Source organism: Octodon degus, unplaced genomic scaffold (assembly GCF_000260255.1).
Source record: "Octodon degus isolate 3935 unplaced genomic scaffold, OctDeg1.0 scaffold00136, whole genome shotgun sequence".
Lineage (NCBI taxonomy): Eukaryota > Metazoa > Chordata > Mammalia > Rodentia > Octodontidae > Octodon > Octodon degus.
This window is the reverse complement of record NW_004524712.1, coordinates 5338207-5352988: the sequence shown is the minus strand read 5'-3', so window position 1 is coordinate 5352988 and position 14782 is coordinate 5338207. Positions and strand designations below refer to the sequence as shown.

The 14782-nt window shown below is 42.8% G+C and overlaps 1 protein-coding gene across 3 annotated transcripts in view; it reads left to right on the top strand.

Annotated features, from left to right (window-relative positions):
- The first annotated feature begins 2558 nt into the window (after window positions 1–2558).
- Ets1 (ETS proto-oncogene 1, transcription factor) overlaps window positions 2559–14782 on the top strand; it is a 131487-nt gene continuing 119263 nt past the window's right edge. For 2 of the 3 annotated variants that reach the window (XM_023701435.1, XM_023701434.1), the window contains exon 1: window positions 4308–4335. In XM_023701435.1, the coding sequence (XP_023557203.1) occupies window positions 4323–4335 (13 nt within the window). In that variant the 5' untranslated portion in view covers window positions 4308–4322. Of the gene's footprint in view, window positions 2667–4307; window positions 4336–14782 lie in introns of those variants that run through there. The other variant, XM_023701437.1, reaches the window with a different exon arrangement.

Below are 14782 nucleotides of genomic sequence, written 5' to 3'. Positions count from 1 at the left end.
GGCAGAACCTGGGGATTGAACTCAGGCCCTTGCGCTTGCCAGGGAAGCGCTTATTCCACTGAGCCAGCTCCCCGGCCTTATTTTGCATTTTAGGGAAGGGTCTACAGGATGTTCAGGATCTCACTACTAAATCAGACTTGTAGTGATTCTCCTGTGTACAGTCTCCCTAGTGCTGGGATTACAGGCGCACGCCACCATGTCCAGTCTCAGTTGCCAACTCAGCATGCCCCGGGGGCAGGGCCAGCATGGAAGGCCTGGGGACTGAACCCCCAGCCTGTGCGCCTGCTTACAGGTGCTTTAATCTGCTGAGCTATTTGGCTGGCCCCTAGAATTTTCTGTTTTATGGGTAAAAGGAATCCTAGTATGTGTGAAGTATTATCTTATGCTGGTTTGGATTTATTTTTTCCTAATGATTAGTGATGTTGACCATCTTTTCATGTGTTTATTGATCATTTTATTGGTCAATTCTATATTTTTGAAGAAATGTCTACTCAAGCCCCTTTTCATTTTTTTTATTGGGTTTCCATGATGAATTATAGTTCTTTATATATTCTGAATATTAATTCCTTATTCAGTCTTTGTCAGATATGTGATTTGCCAACAGTATTGCCTCCTATTCTGTCAGTTTCCTTTTATTTCTTTAGTAGCGTCCTTTGATGTTCAAAATTTTTCAATTTTGATCAAGTGCAACTTACTTACTCTTTCTTCTGTTGCTTATGCTTTTGTTCTTATATCCAAGGCAATCATTGACAAATTGATCAGTGTGAAGTTTCCGCCTTCATTTTCTTATAAGAGTTTTATAGTTGAGGTCTTCTGTCTTTGATCCATTTTGAGTCATTATTTGCATACTCTGGAAGAACTCTACTTCATTCTTTTGCTTGTGAACATCATCTAATGCTGTTTTTCTGAAGATACTTTTTAGTAACAAAACTGATTCTTTTTTCTGGGCATTCTTTCGGCAGTTTGTGGCAGCAGAGGCCAATTCGGCATCATTTGGATTCCTGGCTTCTCTTCCACAGCACAATAGACAGTAAAGGGTGGACAGGGTTACTGTCCGTACGAACTCAAAGTGGGAAACTCTCAGCTCCCGAACTCTTGATGATCACGCTGTATGTAAGGTAAGAAGCAGACTCTCTGTCTCTGGTTTTTTCTCTCAATTCTCTTGCAAATAAAATGGATGCGATAGGCACTACTTGTGAGTAGCTGAGCACGTGCTCTTTGAGCAGGACACTCTTCTGGAACTGCTGGACTGCAGGAGACAGGCAGGAGCCTCTTTAGCTCCAGAGGTAGCTCTCACACTACATATTGCATTTTATGATGATGGTGGACTTAGGTATCTGTGTGTCTGTCCTCCAAAGACGATGTGAAATTGCTACATTCCTCACATCTAGAAGAGTACCTGGAACACAAATGTATTGCTATTTAAACTGAACCAATAGCAGTACTTCTTTCAAGCTGTGTTATTGTGCAGAGGCAAAACCTTACCAGTGAGATATTGTTTTAATGATAGGACCATCTAGTTATAAACACTGAAGAATAATTATGTATCCTCTAGATTACATATAGTAGTTTTTTTTTTTTTTTTTTTTGTGGAACCGGTATTGAACTCAGGCCCTTGCACTTCCCAGGGAAGCGCTTATTCCACTGAGCCATCTCCCCGGCCCTAGTAGGTTTTTAATGGGATTTCAAAGTTGAGTATCTGCCCTTCATTAAAAAAGAAATGGAGCCAACCATGGCAAATTTTACCTCTAACCTTTTCCTCAAAGTAAATTGACTCTTAAAATAAATATCTAAGAATATGCAAGCAAATCCTGACTTTTCAAAAAATTGTCATGATGAAATCATTCATAGAAACGAGATCACCTTGCATCATTCTCACCGTTTTTCTAAATGTCCACGTGAATAAAAGACGGCAGCAGAGGTTCCTAGGATAGGCCTGATACTTTCACATCGCACTCCATGGACCATGAATTGGGACAACAGGCAACTGTTTTGAAAATCACTCAAATCAGACGTAGGAGAAGTGGGCGTTTAGTTTAGCCTCTCAGAAATCCCAATTCCCTGTTCGATCAGCTCTCTTCTCTAGACAAGTCATGCACAGAGTAGAGACAGAAACAAGAGGCCTGAGCAGACAGCCTGCTCGTTGGCAACCTCCTGAACTGGTTTTGCAGCAGCCTCTCCCTTCTGACCCTCCCGGGCCGGCCTTTGAGAAAGGCAAGGGACAAGGGGCATGAATATTCACAGACACACCTCGAGGGAACCCAGGTATCAGCAAGTGATAAGACAGTGCTAGCCCACAAGGCTGGTTCCCTTTTGTTCATCCGCCCCCTCATTTCTCCCCAGGCCTGGAATCTATTTAGTTGGAGCATAATTTGACCGATAAAAGATCAGGTGTGATCTGGTGTGGCCACAGCCTGTGACACCCCTCCTTTCCTTCAGACAGAGCCCCTATCTTAAGGATCGGGGCTGGCTGGGGACCGCCCTCTTCCCAGCGCTCTGGAGCTTGACCACACCCCTCACTTTAGGGCGGCAGCTTTATTAGAAGCATTAGGGTCTTTGCATCCTCTCAGGCGCGGAGCAGAGGATTCGCGCAGGTGGTGGGACGCACACCAGACCTGGAGCGAGCTTCCTGGGTAACTGTTCTTCACCTGGTTTCCCGGCAAAGTGTGAGTTTCAGTTTCCAACTTCTTATTCCTGTTCTTTTTTCTTCTTTTTCTTTTTCTTTCTTTCTTTTTCCCCTGTGGAATTAAAGCGTAAATTAGGGAAACTTTCACGATACAAGCGGGTTTCTCTTCTTCCTTTTTACGCTCATCTATTCAGCTGCTTAATGCCATTTTCCAAACGTGCCGCCTAACTTCGTGAATATAGTCAGACACCAAGACTATGTCACTCCTTTTCAAAAGCAAAGACATGCGCACTTTAGATACTCCCGCGATGCCTTGTGACAGTCTGAATTTTCTTTGTAGATTGGAAAACTTCCAAAGAAATAAAACTGTAGTCTGTAGCTCAACACCTCTCCCTCTCTCTCTCCCGCCCCCCTCTTTCTCTTCCTCTCTCCCTCTCTCCCTCTCCATCTCCCATTCCTGGCAGGTCTATTATTTTCCCATTTTCTTTGTAGCCGCTTCATGAACTCCTTATAGGAACAGGAAATTGCTACAGGTTTGAATCTCACAAGGCAAGCTATCCTGTTGGGTGGTTTTCGTTGCCTTGTAACTCCCCTCTCTGCCAAGGCTTGCTGATGCTTTGGACAGTGGTTGCACCGTAGCTTGTGCCGGTGAGCTGAGGGAGGTCTTCCCAGTCACTGGGTGGGGGGCATCTTTCCTGTGGTGGGAGGCTGGGCTGCAGGGGACCTGCTCTGGAGAAGCGGGAGAGGCCAGTGGCCATTCCTTTCCATTCCCTGGTTGTATCTGGCAATTCCACTCTGTATGCGGTTTCTTGTCTACTATTACAAAATGTTTCTATTGCTACCTCTTAAAGTTGCATCTGTGGATGAACTGCACAAACAGATTCTCCTGGGTTACTAAATCCATGCTCTTGATGGCAGGCTTTTCTTATTCTCTTAAATCTCTAGGTCATATTTCTTCCTGCTTCATACCACTGCTATACAACTGAAAAAAAAAAAACTTTGTTAAACAGCAGGAAATACAAATCCTAAAATGATAACTCTGGCAGCTCCATTTGATTTGTAAGAATTACTGACATTTAACTGGTCCACCAGCTGTGGTGCTGGATGGCTGCTCCTCCTTTTCTTTCTTTCTTTTAATTATGGCAGTCCTTTCCTTCGGCAGCATGGATTCGCAGGGAGGGCTGCTGGGGCACTTTTCCTGTTGGCCTCTTACTTCTGCTGGTGTTTCTGAATGGAGGGAAGGGAGAGTAGTGAGTTTGTGTCTGCAAAGTGCTTTGAAGATGAAAAGGGCTTTTCATGTGTGTCGGTATTGTTATTAATATTAATATTTGAAGAAGCATGCTGCTTCTAATTGTAAATCAACAACTTCCATCCCTTGGCAGCCCAGTAGTGAAATAACAAACAGTACACACAGGCATTCGGCCTCTTCCGTCCTGGTTCCATGGAGGATGCAGGGAGCAGAGTCTGATAACGGAGGAGGAGGAGGAGGAGGAGGAGGGGGAGGACGAGGACGAGGAGGAGAAAGAGGAGGACAAGGTGGTTGCCTTATGGCCAGCCCCTTTACCCCCAGGTGCTAGTTGTAAGGGGTATATCCTAGAGTAAGAGGCTGGGGACCTTGGGGACCGAGGTGTCCTCCTCAGCCACCTGGCAGCCTGTGACCTTGGAGTTCAGAGAGCTTTGCTTCTCCCAGACGCTCATGGAGTTCAGAGGTGAGTAGGATATGCGCTGGAACCCGGGAGGAGCATGGCTGTTCACTTGGACCTTATGAAATCTTAGCTTTGCTACCGAAAATAAGTGATGGGAGATGGCTCTGCCCTGTTTGCTTCATCTCTAGAAGGTGACTGATCATTAGTGACCCACCTGCTTCCCAAAGGCGAGAGACTAGAAGTGGAAAGCACAGAGATCTGAATGCTAAAATTGCCCACAGGTCCAGGGCAGTCTGCAGTGAACGATGAGAAGCAGGGTGTGGGTGCACGTTCCGACGGAAGGGCGCGGCAGGAGGGCAAGCGAAGGCCCCGGGAGCAAGTCAGTGCCTCGCATCTGTCTGCACAAGGAGCTGCGGTAGCTCGGCATGGTTTCTTAACCTCCATTTGGGCTCTGTTGGGCCTTCTTGGTTTTATTTACTAGTGAATAGATTTTTGTTCCTACAGCTACCATTTTCTATTTACTCAAACTTCCCAATTATTCCTTTATTTTATTCAAATAAAACAAAAGGAATGAATACATCCCAGAAATGGTGTAAACTTTCTCCACACCCACTCTTCCTTCTTCCCTCTCTTCTTTTCTCTCTCTCTCTCTCTCTCTCTCTCTCTCTCTCTCTCCCTCTCTCCCTCTCTTACTCTCTCCCCTTCTTTCTTCTATCTTCCCCCATTTTCACTTTCTTCTCTATGAAAATTACAGAACATTCAGATATGAGTAAATCACATTGAGGCAAATCTTTTGTGCTTCTTCAATCCTAGGCAAACAGATATAAAAGTAGAATTCATTTTGTCTCCTCATCTGCTTTATCTCTGCTCTGGAGAGACAGTCATGAGTACTCAAAATGTAGTTTGACAGGACTCAGTATTTTTAATCTAGCTGATCCTCAGGATCTCTTCTCTAGTTTTCTCCACTCACCTGAAAAATGATAGTAATCTCTAAGGTTTAGTAGCATGCCAACATGGCCCAATGCCCTCGAAAAGTGCTTTGCAAGCAGTACTTCATGTGAATTTGTGGTGGACCCCAATCTGAACCAGAGTCTGTGAGCCCAGCACCCCTGAGTGGACTCGTATCATCTAGGATTCTGGGTAACATTGAGCCACTTACACAGACTTAGGCAAGAGTTTTCTCCTTAATCTGGGAGAACCCTGTGCATTGGGTCTATTTTCCCAGGGAGAATCTGTGGGTTAATTATTCATTGTTAATAAGGTACAGGCTAGAGAAAAGCCACATATCTAGTGGCCTGAGTGAGTGAATTGATTCCTCTCCTGACAAATGTCACCCTGTTCCTGCCTGTGTCCAGCCTTGTTTGTGTGCTGTATGGGCCACAGAAAAAGCAACATGTGACAAATGTTTTAAGCTTGCATACTTTACTTTAAAAAGCAACATTTTATTGAAAAAATAGGTTTAGAATAAGATGATATCATTGTTAAGTGGTGGGATACAGTCTGGGAATATTTGGGGAGTTCAAGTGGGTAAAAGGAATATAGAACAGGGAAGGAAGGGTGCTTCTGATTTACTTTTCCCCTCAAAGCAGAGACCAGGCTTAATATTCTAGTGGCCAAGCACTGGTGTTGCCACTGAGGGAACAGGGTAGACAGCACATTTCAGATTGAGATTACAATAGTAAACCTGCAGTGAGTACTGACACAAGTGGGGAAGGGGTTGTCAAGACATACAGAAACCCCAAGATTTTAGTCTTTCTAATACATTTTATTCAAAAGTAATTCTAGATGTACAAGGGTTGCAAAAACACTGTATGAAGAATTTCCCAAAGATTGGCGTTATTTTAAACTGTGGAAAATACAATGCATATCAGCCTCCTGAGCCATCTTTTGCTGTCCCTGGTGATCTGGAATCCCAGTGGTTCCCATGGACAGGTGCAGCCCCATTGCCAGTGACTTGATGTAAGGTGCTAAAGAATTAAAGCCCCAGATTCTTTGGAGAAATGGAAGCCTGGTCAGATGGGCTGGAGAGGCCCACAGGGGTCCTGAGCTGTACAATTTTCCCTCAGCTGGTTTACACCCCACCTGTGGCTCTCACATTGAGCTCAGCCTTGGAGCATGTGTCTTCTTGGATTTTCCTGGAGGATCCTGCCTTCTAATCATCCACCTTGTCAAAAATACTCACCAGTGTAATGAAGTGCAATGTTGTCTAGCCCCAGCCAAGAGGTGTTTTGACTTGCAGCGTTGGTGTCACGTGGTCAGGTAGTCTATGGAGCTCCAGCTTGCAGGGGCTTTGTAATATGAGCCCCAGGTGACTCATACACACATCATAGCTTGGGAGGAAAAGGCAGGACAAAAAATCAGAAAACTAACTGACGAGAAGCCCTTGCAACATTTTCCCTTTATGCATTTTGCTACTTTCCTCTTATAGTATTTATAGCTAGTTACTACAGGATTACTCCACAACAGACTGACATTTGTATAAAAAAAGACACTGGCTTAACTCGGGAAGCTGCAGGAGTTTCTCATTTGTGCCAGGAAATCTTTCAATGAGTTTGCTCTGAGCTGTAAGAAAAATGCTTACTTGTTGGTTTTATGCATAACAATGATCCAAACTAAACACCATTCAGTAGAAATTGTGGCTCCTTTTTTCCTGCAAAATTCTTGACTAATGCCACTCAACTTGTGATTATGAAAGGAAATCCTCTTTTGATGACTTAAATACAAATCCTTAGAAAAAGAAATGAGCATTTATTTAAGCCACTGGAACTCTCTTTAATTCTACAATAAATGACATATGCTATTGTGGGCAATAAAAATAATTAATAAAAACCACTATTACCACTCAGAAGTGAATACTTAGAATGTATCGCTCGGCACTATTGGTAAAAGAGCAATAGTAACAATTATTGCTATTTATTAGCCATTTTACCATGTCTGAGGCACTTCGCTGCATATTTTTATTTGGTAGAACCCTCTTGAAAGTTTTGGGACCATAATCTTCACTTTATACATGAGGAAACTGAGGCTCTGGGGTTAAGATGGCCATGACCATTCGCTGAGGTGGGCGCGCTGCCTTCACGCACAGTCTGAAATTCCTCAGCTCTTGCCGCACTTGTAACCTCTCCGGGCTCAGTTCATTCAGATAAAAAATGAGCTGATTTGGTGAATTTTTTTTTTCAACTCCACAATTCATTGAATTTGCAAAATCTCTTTTTATACAAGAATGTCATCAAGATGTTTAGTATTATACTGAGAAATTGGAACCTTACAATTTGGGCAATAAAACACATGAAACTCTACCATGAAAATCACAATCAGACATAGTCCAAGAAATTGCTTGACGGATTTGAGAGCTAAGTCAGCTGGTGTCTTTTAGTTTGATTCCATAGGGTCATTATTAAAGCTACCCAGTCTTTTCTAATTGTTCTCTCAACCTTCCCCTCTATTCATTGTGTCTCCATTTTGCGGAGTGCCCTGCAAGTCAGAGCCAAATCTAAATTCTACATTAAATCTGATACGGTTTATGAGCTATGGGATGAAATATGTTATTTAAAATTCTAGGCCCTTGGGGATTTCTTTCACAGAAACCTTTGGGCAAGACTTGACCTTTTCAGTCTTGTGGCCCTTCTTTAGATTTGACTTGGTCAAGACTCTTTTATGCACAACCGGCACAACATCCAGATCTGGAAAACAAAAAGAACCTAGCCAACGTCATTCTGCCAGCTCCTTCTGCTTTGTTTTCTGGTTCTTACTTTAAAAAGAAGTAGTAGTGTATGTTCATGTATCAGCGTATCTGAGGCCTCCGATGAGCATTTGTTGAATGTCATGGCTAAACTCAGGATCAAGATAGCAAGGTACACAAGCTGTGCTCACTTTTATTATGAAGTAGTTTATTGAATGTTGCTTGTGCTCTTCTGGAAGATTTTCTCATGTGAAGGTTGACTAGACATCATGAATTGTTAGTTTCTGACAGATTTCAGAGTCAAAGTTTGACATTTTTCTGTTTAAATTCTAAGACATAATGTAATTAGCTGATTTTAATGTATTCCCCGAATGCTTGGAAGCGTTACCTCTTCGCCTCTTGTTGACAATGCATTCCAGCAGTGTGAAGGTAAGGGAACTCTTCCCACCAATGAGGAAATATAAAAATAATCTATGGAGCACTCTTTTATTTCCTAACTGCCACGGAACACCAAGGTAAAAGCACCTTTTAATCTCTCGGGAGACCGTAACGATCTCCTCCATCAGGAAGACCAAAACAATATACTCTTGTAATATAAGGACATGAGCCCATTTTAGCATTAAGAGAACAATTATTTGAGCTATGTCCATAATAGACATGAGCACGTTGTCTAGTTAGGAGATTTTTTTTCTTTTTAGAAATATAAAATGGATATAAATCACTTTCACTTAAGATTAGGGGAATCGTTACAAGTGAGGGTTGACCGTTCTGTTAATTTCTGTTCTGTGAGCTTAGGCAGAAAGTAGGTGACTTGGATTAAGACATGGAGTCCAGTAGCACATAATTCAGAGCATCATCTTTTTTGTGTAGTGTTGCCAAAAAGTAAGAAGGAGCGTGTGCTACTGTGATATTGGCACCCTCAGCCAGGGAGATGAGGCTCTTCATAGACTTTGTTTGTTGTTTTTTTTTTTTTTTTAATTTTATTTATTTATTTATTTAATTTGTGTGTGTGTGTGTGTGTGTGTGTGTGGCCAGCTCAGCCCACCAGGGGGCGGGGCTGGCTGGCATGTGGTGCTGGGGATTGAACCACGGTCCCTGTGCTTTGCTAAGCTTGTTCTAAGTAGGTGCTTTAGACCACTGAGCCATCTCACCAGCCCTCTTCATAGACTTTGGAGTCAGAAAAACCATCTTTCTTTCCAAGCATTTTGCTTTTCTGCACATTGTAATCACAGAATTTCCTTGGCAAGTGAGGAAAATTTGGTTATTTAAACATGAGCTCTCTTAAATCTGAGTTCTTAGAAAATTAGACTTGGTAGCTTTTATGCTAATGGCAAATCCAGGGAGAAACCTTCCAACTGATGTGAGAGATACAAGTTAACTATGCGGAAGAATTAGAAGTGAGGATAGAAAAAAAATCAGCCATCTAAGGCATGAGTAAGCCTAACGGAGTATGATTTTGCTTTTGGTTACCATTTCAGAATCCTGGCCTTGGGGCTGCATTGGACACACTTCATGGCGGGTAATGACTTTGGGATTGGTGTTCTTGTGGGCATGTCTTTGTCCTCCTGCATAGGCTCAGGCTCTGACATTCAGCTGTTGCACAGACTGACTCTATTCCAAGTACACGTACTTTCCTTCATTTAGGCAACACACATGTGTTGCGTAACTACTTACACCATTGAAGAAGGCACTTGTTGCTCCTCACAGATAACCTTTGATTCTTGAGCAGAGATAGACCCTCTACACAGGACATCTCATGACTTTATCGCAATTCCAGGAGGAACATCAAAGATGTGCAGGTAACTTCCCCAGAACTTCAGGGGAAGCTTCCTGAAAGAGGTATATTCTTTGTCTTTAAAAATATATTTATATGATATGGTTTTCCCTTTACTTCTACAGATTCAGTCAAATGTAGATAAAAATATTTGTGGGTTTTTAAAAATTTTTTTTGTGGAACCGGGGATTGAACTCAAATCCTTGCATTTGCCAGTCAAGCGCTTATCCTACTGAGCCATCTCCCCGGCCCTGATAAAAATATTTGAAGAAATATACGTGTACTGAACACATAGACTTTTTCTTGCCACTGTGCCCTAACAGTTACAATACTGTACAGCAGCTATTTACAAAGCAGCATCCCCATTGCACTGGATATTGCAAGCACTCTTGAGATGATTTACAATATACAGCATAGCGTCAGGGAGAGAGCTCAGTGGTGTACGTGCCGTCTGGTAAGCGTAATGTCCCGAGTGTGCTCCCTGGTGCCACGACAAAGAGAAAGGCATCATGTATGTGCATGGGTGATATGTACAGACTGTGCTATTTCATATAAGGGATACGACTATCCGTGGAGTTTTGTATCCTGAGGTGGGGGTTTGTAGAAGCCTCCCCATGGATATCAAAGGATGGCTGCTCAGAAAGAAGGAACCCCAAACCTATAAACTGCAGATTAAAGGTGTTGCTTTAATGACGCAGTGTTGGTTTTAGTTCAGATAAGGTGCTGTTGTTCTAAGTTTCTTTAAATGGCTAGTGCTTTTGGAAGCCAAACTCTTCCTTTCTTATATCTCAAGCCAAAAGGATATCCTTCTTATGTAAATTCAATGGAATCTAACATTGTTGACATTTAGAGAAATGCTAATTATAAATCTATTAACATTTCACATGGCTTACAGAAGGAAAATGTGGAAAAAATTGACATATTTTGCTTCAGTTTCAATGAGCTTTTGTATTCTCTGATACTACACTTGTAGTCTTCATGGTAGTTGTACCATAGTAAGAGACTCAAAACAAATCGTACCCGTAATTCCTGGCTTGTGAAATATTAGGAAGTCTAGAACTCAAGTTCAAGTTCAAAATACAACCTCTTTGTGAGTGGCAGTATATTTCTGGTTTATCTATTGTGAATATAATTTGTTGATATGGACTATGCAGATGAATTAGAAATTAGGATAGGTAAAATACACAATAATCATAATCTGTGTCCCAATAGTCCTACTTTTAGGTATTTAATGAAGATATAAAATAGTTTAAGTGTGCTGGCTCTGCTTCTGGGGCACTCTGAGATAGCAATTGAGACTGGGCGTGGTGGCACCCACCTGTAATCCCAGCTCTTGGGAGGCTATAAACAGGTGGATCACTATGAGTCTGATCTAGTAGTGAGACCCTGAACACCCTGTAGACCCTTCTCTAAAATACAGAAAAATCCACCATATTTTAAGAATTTTGTGCAATGATAAGGAATTGGAAACAAATATACACAATAACACGAGGCTCATGAAGAAAAGTACAATGTATATTTACTATAGAATATTTGTCAGTCTTAAACTGTGAGATATGGATATATATATATATATATATATATATATATATATTTTTTTTTTTTTTTTTTTTTTTTTTTTTGCAGAACCAGGTATTGAACTCAGGCCCTTGCACTTGCCAGGGAAGTGCTTATTCTACTGAGCCATCTCCCTGGCCCCGGAGCTATATTTATTGAGCAAAAGAATGCCCATTGCATTAGTTCAAACATCAATGAAAAATCAAATTATAAATGCATGTAGAGAATATCATGGAAGTAAACTTAGGAGTGCATTATGTATAACATCTGTATGTGTAGACATACTAAAATACCAAGAAGAATGTTAGACAAAATATTAGTGTAATTATCTCTAAAACATGGGCGTTGAAGTGATTTTTTTTTTTTGTTCGTTGAAGTGATTTTGATGCTCATCTGAGACTTTGTTGTACTTTTTAAATTTCTCACTGTATATGTATTGCTTTGGCAAAAACAATTGCTTTGAAAAAAAAATAAAGTATAAGTTACTGGGTGACATATTCCCAAATAAAACCCTTCTACTAAGGTCACAGTTACTCAGAAATGCAGGCAAGTGGTTGAGAGTTGATGGGAAGTGGATCCAGCCTTTAGTAAGTCCTCGTGTTTTGAGATTTCCTTCTTTTCTGCTGCTATGACCTGGACAGCCTTTTCTCTCCTTAACCTTATCTTTAGTTTTTTTTTTTTTGTTTTTTTGTTTTTTTTTTGCGGAACCGGGGATTGAACTCAGATCCTTGCATTTGCCAAGCGCTTATCCTACTGAGCCATCTCCCCGGCCCCCCTTATCTTTAGTTTTGCAAGTCACTCAACCTGAGCAGGTGAGACTTGGGTTAAAGCAAACATCAGCGTGCAGATCTTGGCTGGGTTACAGGTCCTGCGAAGGGTGGGAAGCTGGAGAAGTGGCCTTCGGCTTTGTGGAGAGTACAGCTCTTTCTAGGGTCAAAGGGGAAGCGAGTGCTAGAGGGATTTGGAGGACGTGAGGCGCGCAGAGAAACCAGCCTGTGCTTTCTGTCTTCTCCACTGACTGCTGACTTTTGTACCCAAGTCCAGAATGATGAGGGTACACAAGTTAGATCTCAGCAAGGCCAATTATCAGTGTGGCTTTAGTCTTGATTGCCTGTGGAAAGGGGGCTTACACGAGCTAACAGCTATGTACAAATTTTCTAGCTTAGGCTCTGCTATTCAGCAATCACTTGTGTGCCAGTCACCTCCCAACCCTGAAGTAGGACCCTGGGATACTTGTAAAAAATGGACTAAGATCCCGCTCTGGGGGAGACAATAAAACAATGACATGTCCAAATGCAGAGTGGGATGCAGCTCTGTACAGGCGATGGGAACATGCTTCTTAAATACGGTGCCATCACGTAGGCGCGTGAATGGGAAAAGCAATTTTCACTGAGACATGGATCATGAAACAGACTCCTGATTTCAAGGGTCTTTATCCAGATCCATCATCTATTCAGATTCTCTGATTTGAGAAATAGATACGTTCACTTCTGATCTGCCTCTTAGGGGACCCATTCATTCATTCATTCATTCATTCACTGATGTAAAAACTGTGAGTTCCTGTTATGCCCCAGAGTTTGTCTTAAGTGCTGGAGATATATATGAAATTGGAAAGGGCATGTGCCTACTTTCAAGTAGCTCAGAATCTAGTGGGAGACAAATAGAAACAGACATTGGTGAAATAGCATGATGGGCACAGGTAGTTTATGGGAGGATGTTTTGCAGGAGAAGGATGCAGAGGAGGAGTGGCTGGCCCTGGAGGAGGTGAAGCATGGTTCAGGAAGGGCTCCAGGCCGTGAGACTCTCTGAGCTGATCGTCAACCTCCAGGAGGAGGGGCTCACGAGTGCTGGGGAGTTGGAGGGTGGAGGGGCCTTTCTTGAAGACGGGGATCGTGAGATAGACAGGGAATGAGAATGGCACCCAGTGCTCAAGAGAGCAATAGAGTTGTGCATTCAGTGCTGAGGTGCCATGGGGTACCATGCGGGTAGGGCTGGGCAGTGGAAGTGTATGGACCTGTCTGCATGGCTGAGCCTGGCGGTCTTGCCTGGGACTTGTGTATTTTGCTGCTTGGGCGCTACTGCTCCTGTTCAAGAAAAATGAACACAGCTCTTTATGGCCCTGTTACTAAGTTTTCAAATCATTTCTGCACCCGGACAGGTCTCACAGCTCCTTCTCAGCTGTGGACTAGATCTTAAAATCACACTGGTGTTTTCCATTTAGGTAATAAACATGCCCAGCGCCAAGAAAGCACTGGTTTAGCTAGTGGATGGTCAAGCAGTTGTCGTGTGGGAGGGAAATCTTTTTGGCCAAAAAGCCAGGGAGGTGGAAACACACACACACACACACACACACACACACACACACACACATCTCCCAACACTCCTTTTGCGTCTTCTGAAAGGGTTTAGATCTCCAGCAGCTGTTCTGTGTCATAATCTACAAGTGGAAAAAGGGCAGGTTCTTTTTTTCTTTCTCCAAAAAATAATAAAGAAGCAATCCATTTCTGTCCCAGAGTTATTTCCTGAGATGAGAGCCCTTGAGAGCTCTGGCAACTGCCTCTTTTCAGTTTCCTCCCTGGGCAAAGGGCTGTTCCCCAAGGGAAGTGTCATTCATACAGTGGAGAATACCGTCCAGCACAGAATGCACCAGATGTTGGGCCAGAGGTTTCCTCCCTCACTCTGTCAGTTGATTGGAAGAGAAAAAGTATTTCCACAGAGCCTTTTTCCAAGCATGTTGCTATGAGGGGGAGTGTTGTCTCGCCCCAGACAGACACTGTTGGTGTCTTTGAGCTGGGCTGCAGGATGTTGCTGCCAATTCAACAAGTCCTTTCTTTTACAAATATGTAAGTAAAACAGGCATTCAGGAGGGGAAGGTCCTTTGCTGCTTGTGGGAGTCTCAGTACAATTTGATTCAGAGGACCATGTGGTCACACTTCCCTCTGTGCAGTATCCACAACTTATCCCCCATGCCCAGCAGAACTTACTGCTTTTTTCCCCAAACTGTTGGCAAGCTACTCATCAAATCATGCTATAGTTATATGTGAGTGTCTTTTCCACTGCTCCAAGACAGATAGTGTCTTTCTCAGCTTCATTTTCCAGTCTGGTAGACTCTTAAGGGCCCACGTACACAGGAGTCTTTGTTTACTCCTTGGTCTCAAGGGCCCAAAACAGGGCCTGGTACACAGTAAACATGTACCAATTACCTGTTGTAGGAGTAAATACATTCCCCAAAAATAAGCCTACATCAGGATTGTCCAGGGGACAACTGAGTTCTGTGAGAACTCCGGCGCTCTTTTGTGATTTTTGAAAGGAATCGGAAGGTTGTAGTCTTGTAGTTCCTCCAACGCCATTCGCAACAGGTATAAGCGCCCTTCAGGACCCGGGAGGACTGGTCAGCTTTTCCCTAGGAATATCATCATGATTGAGCCGGTCTCAGTATGGCATAGTGACTGCTACAAGTCTCATCTATCAGCAGATCAGAATATTAAGGTGGGGAT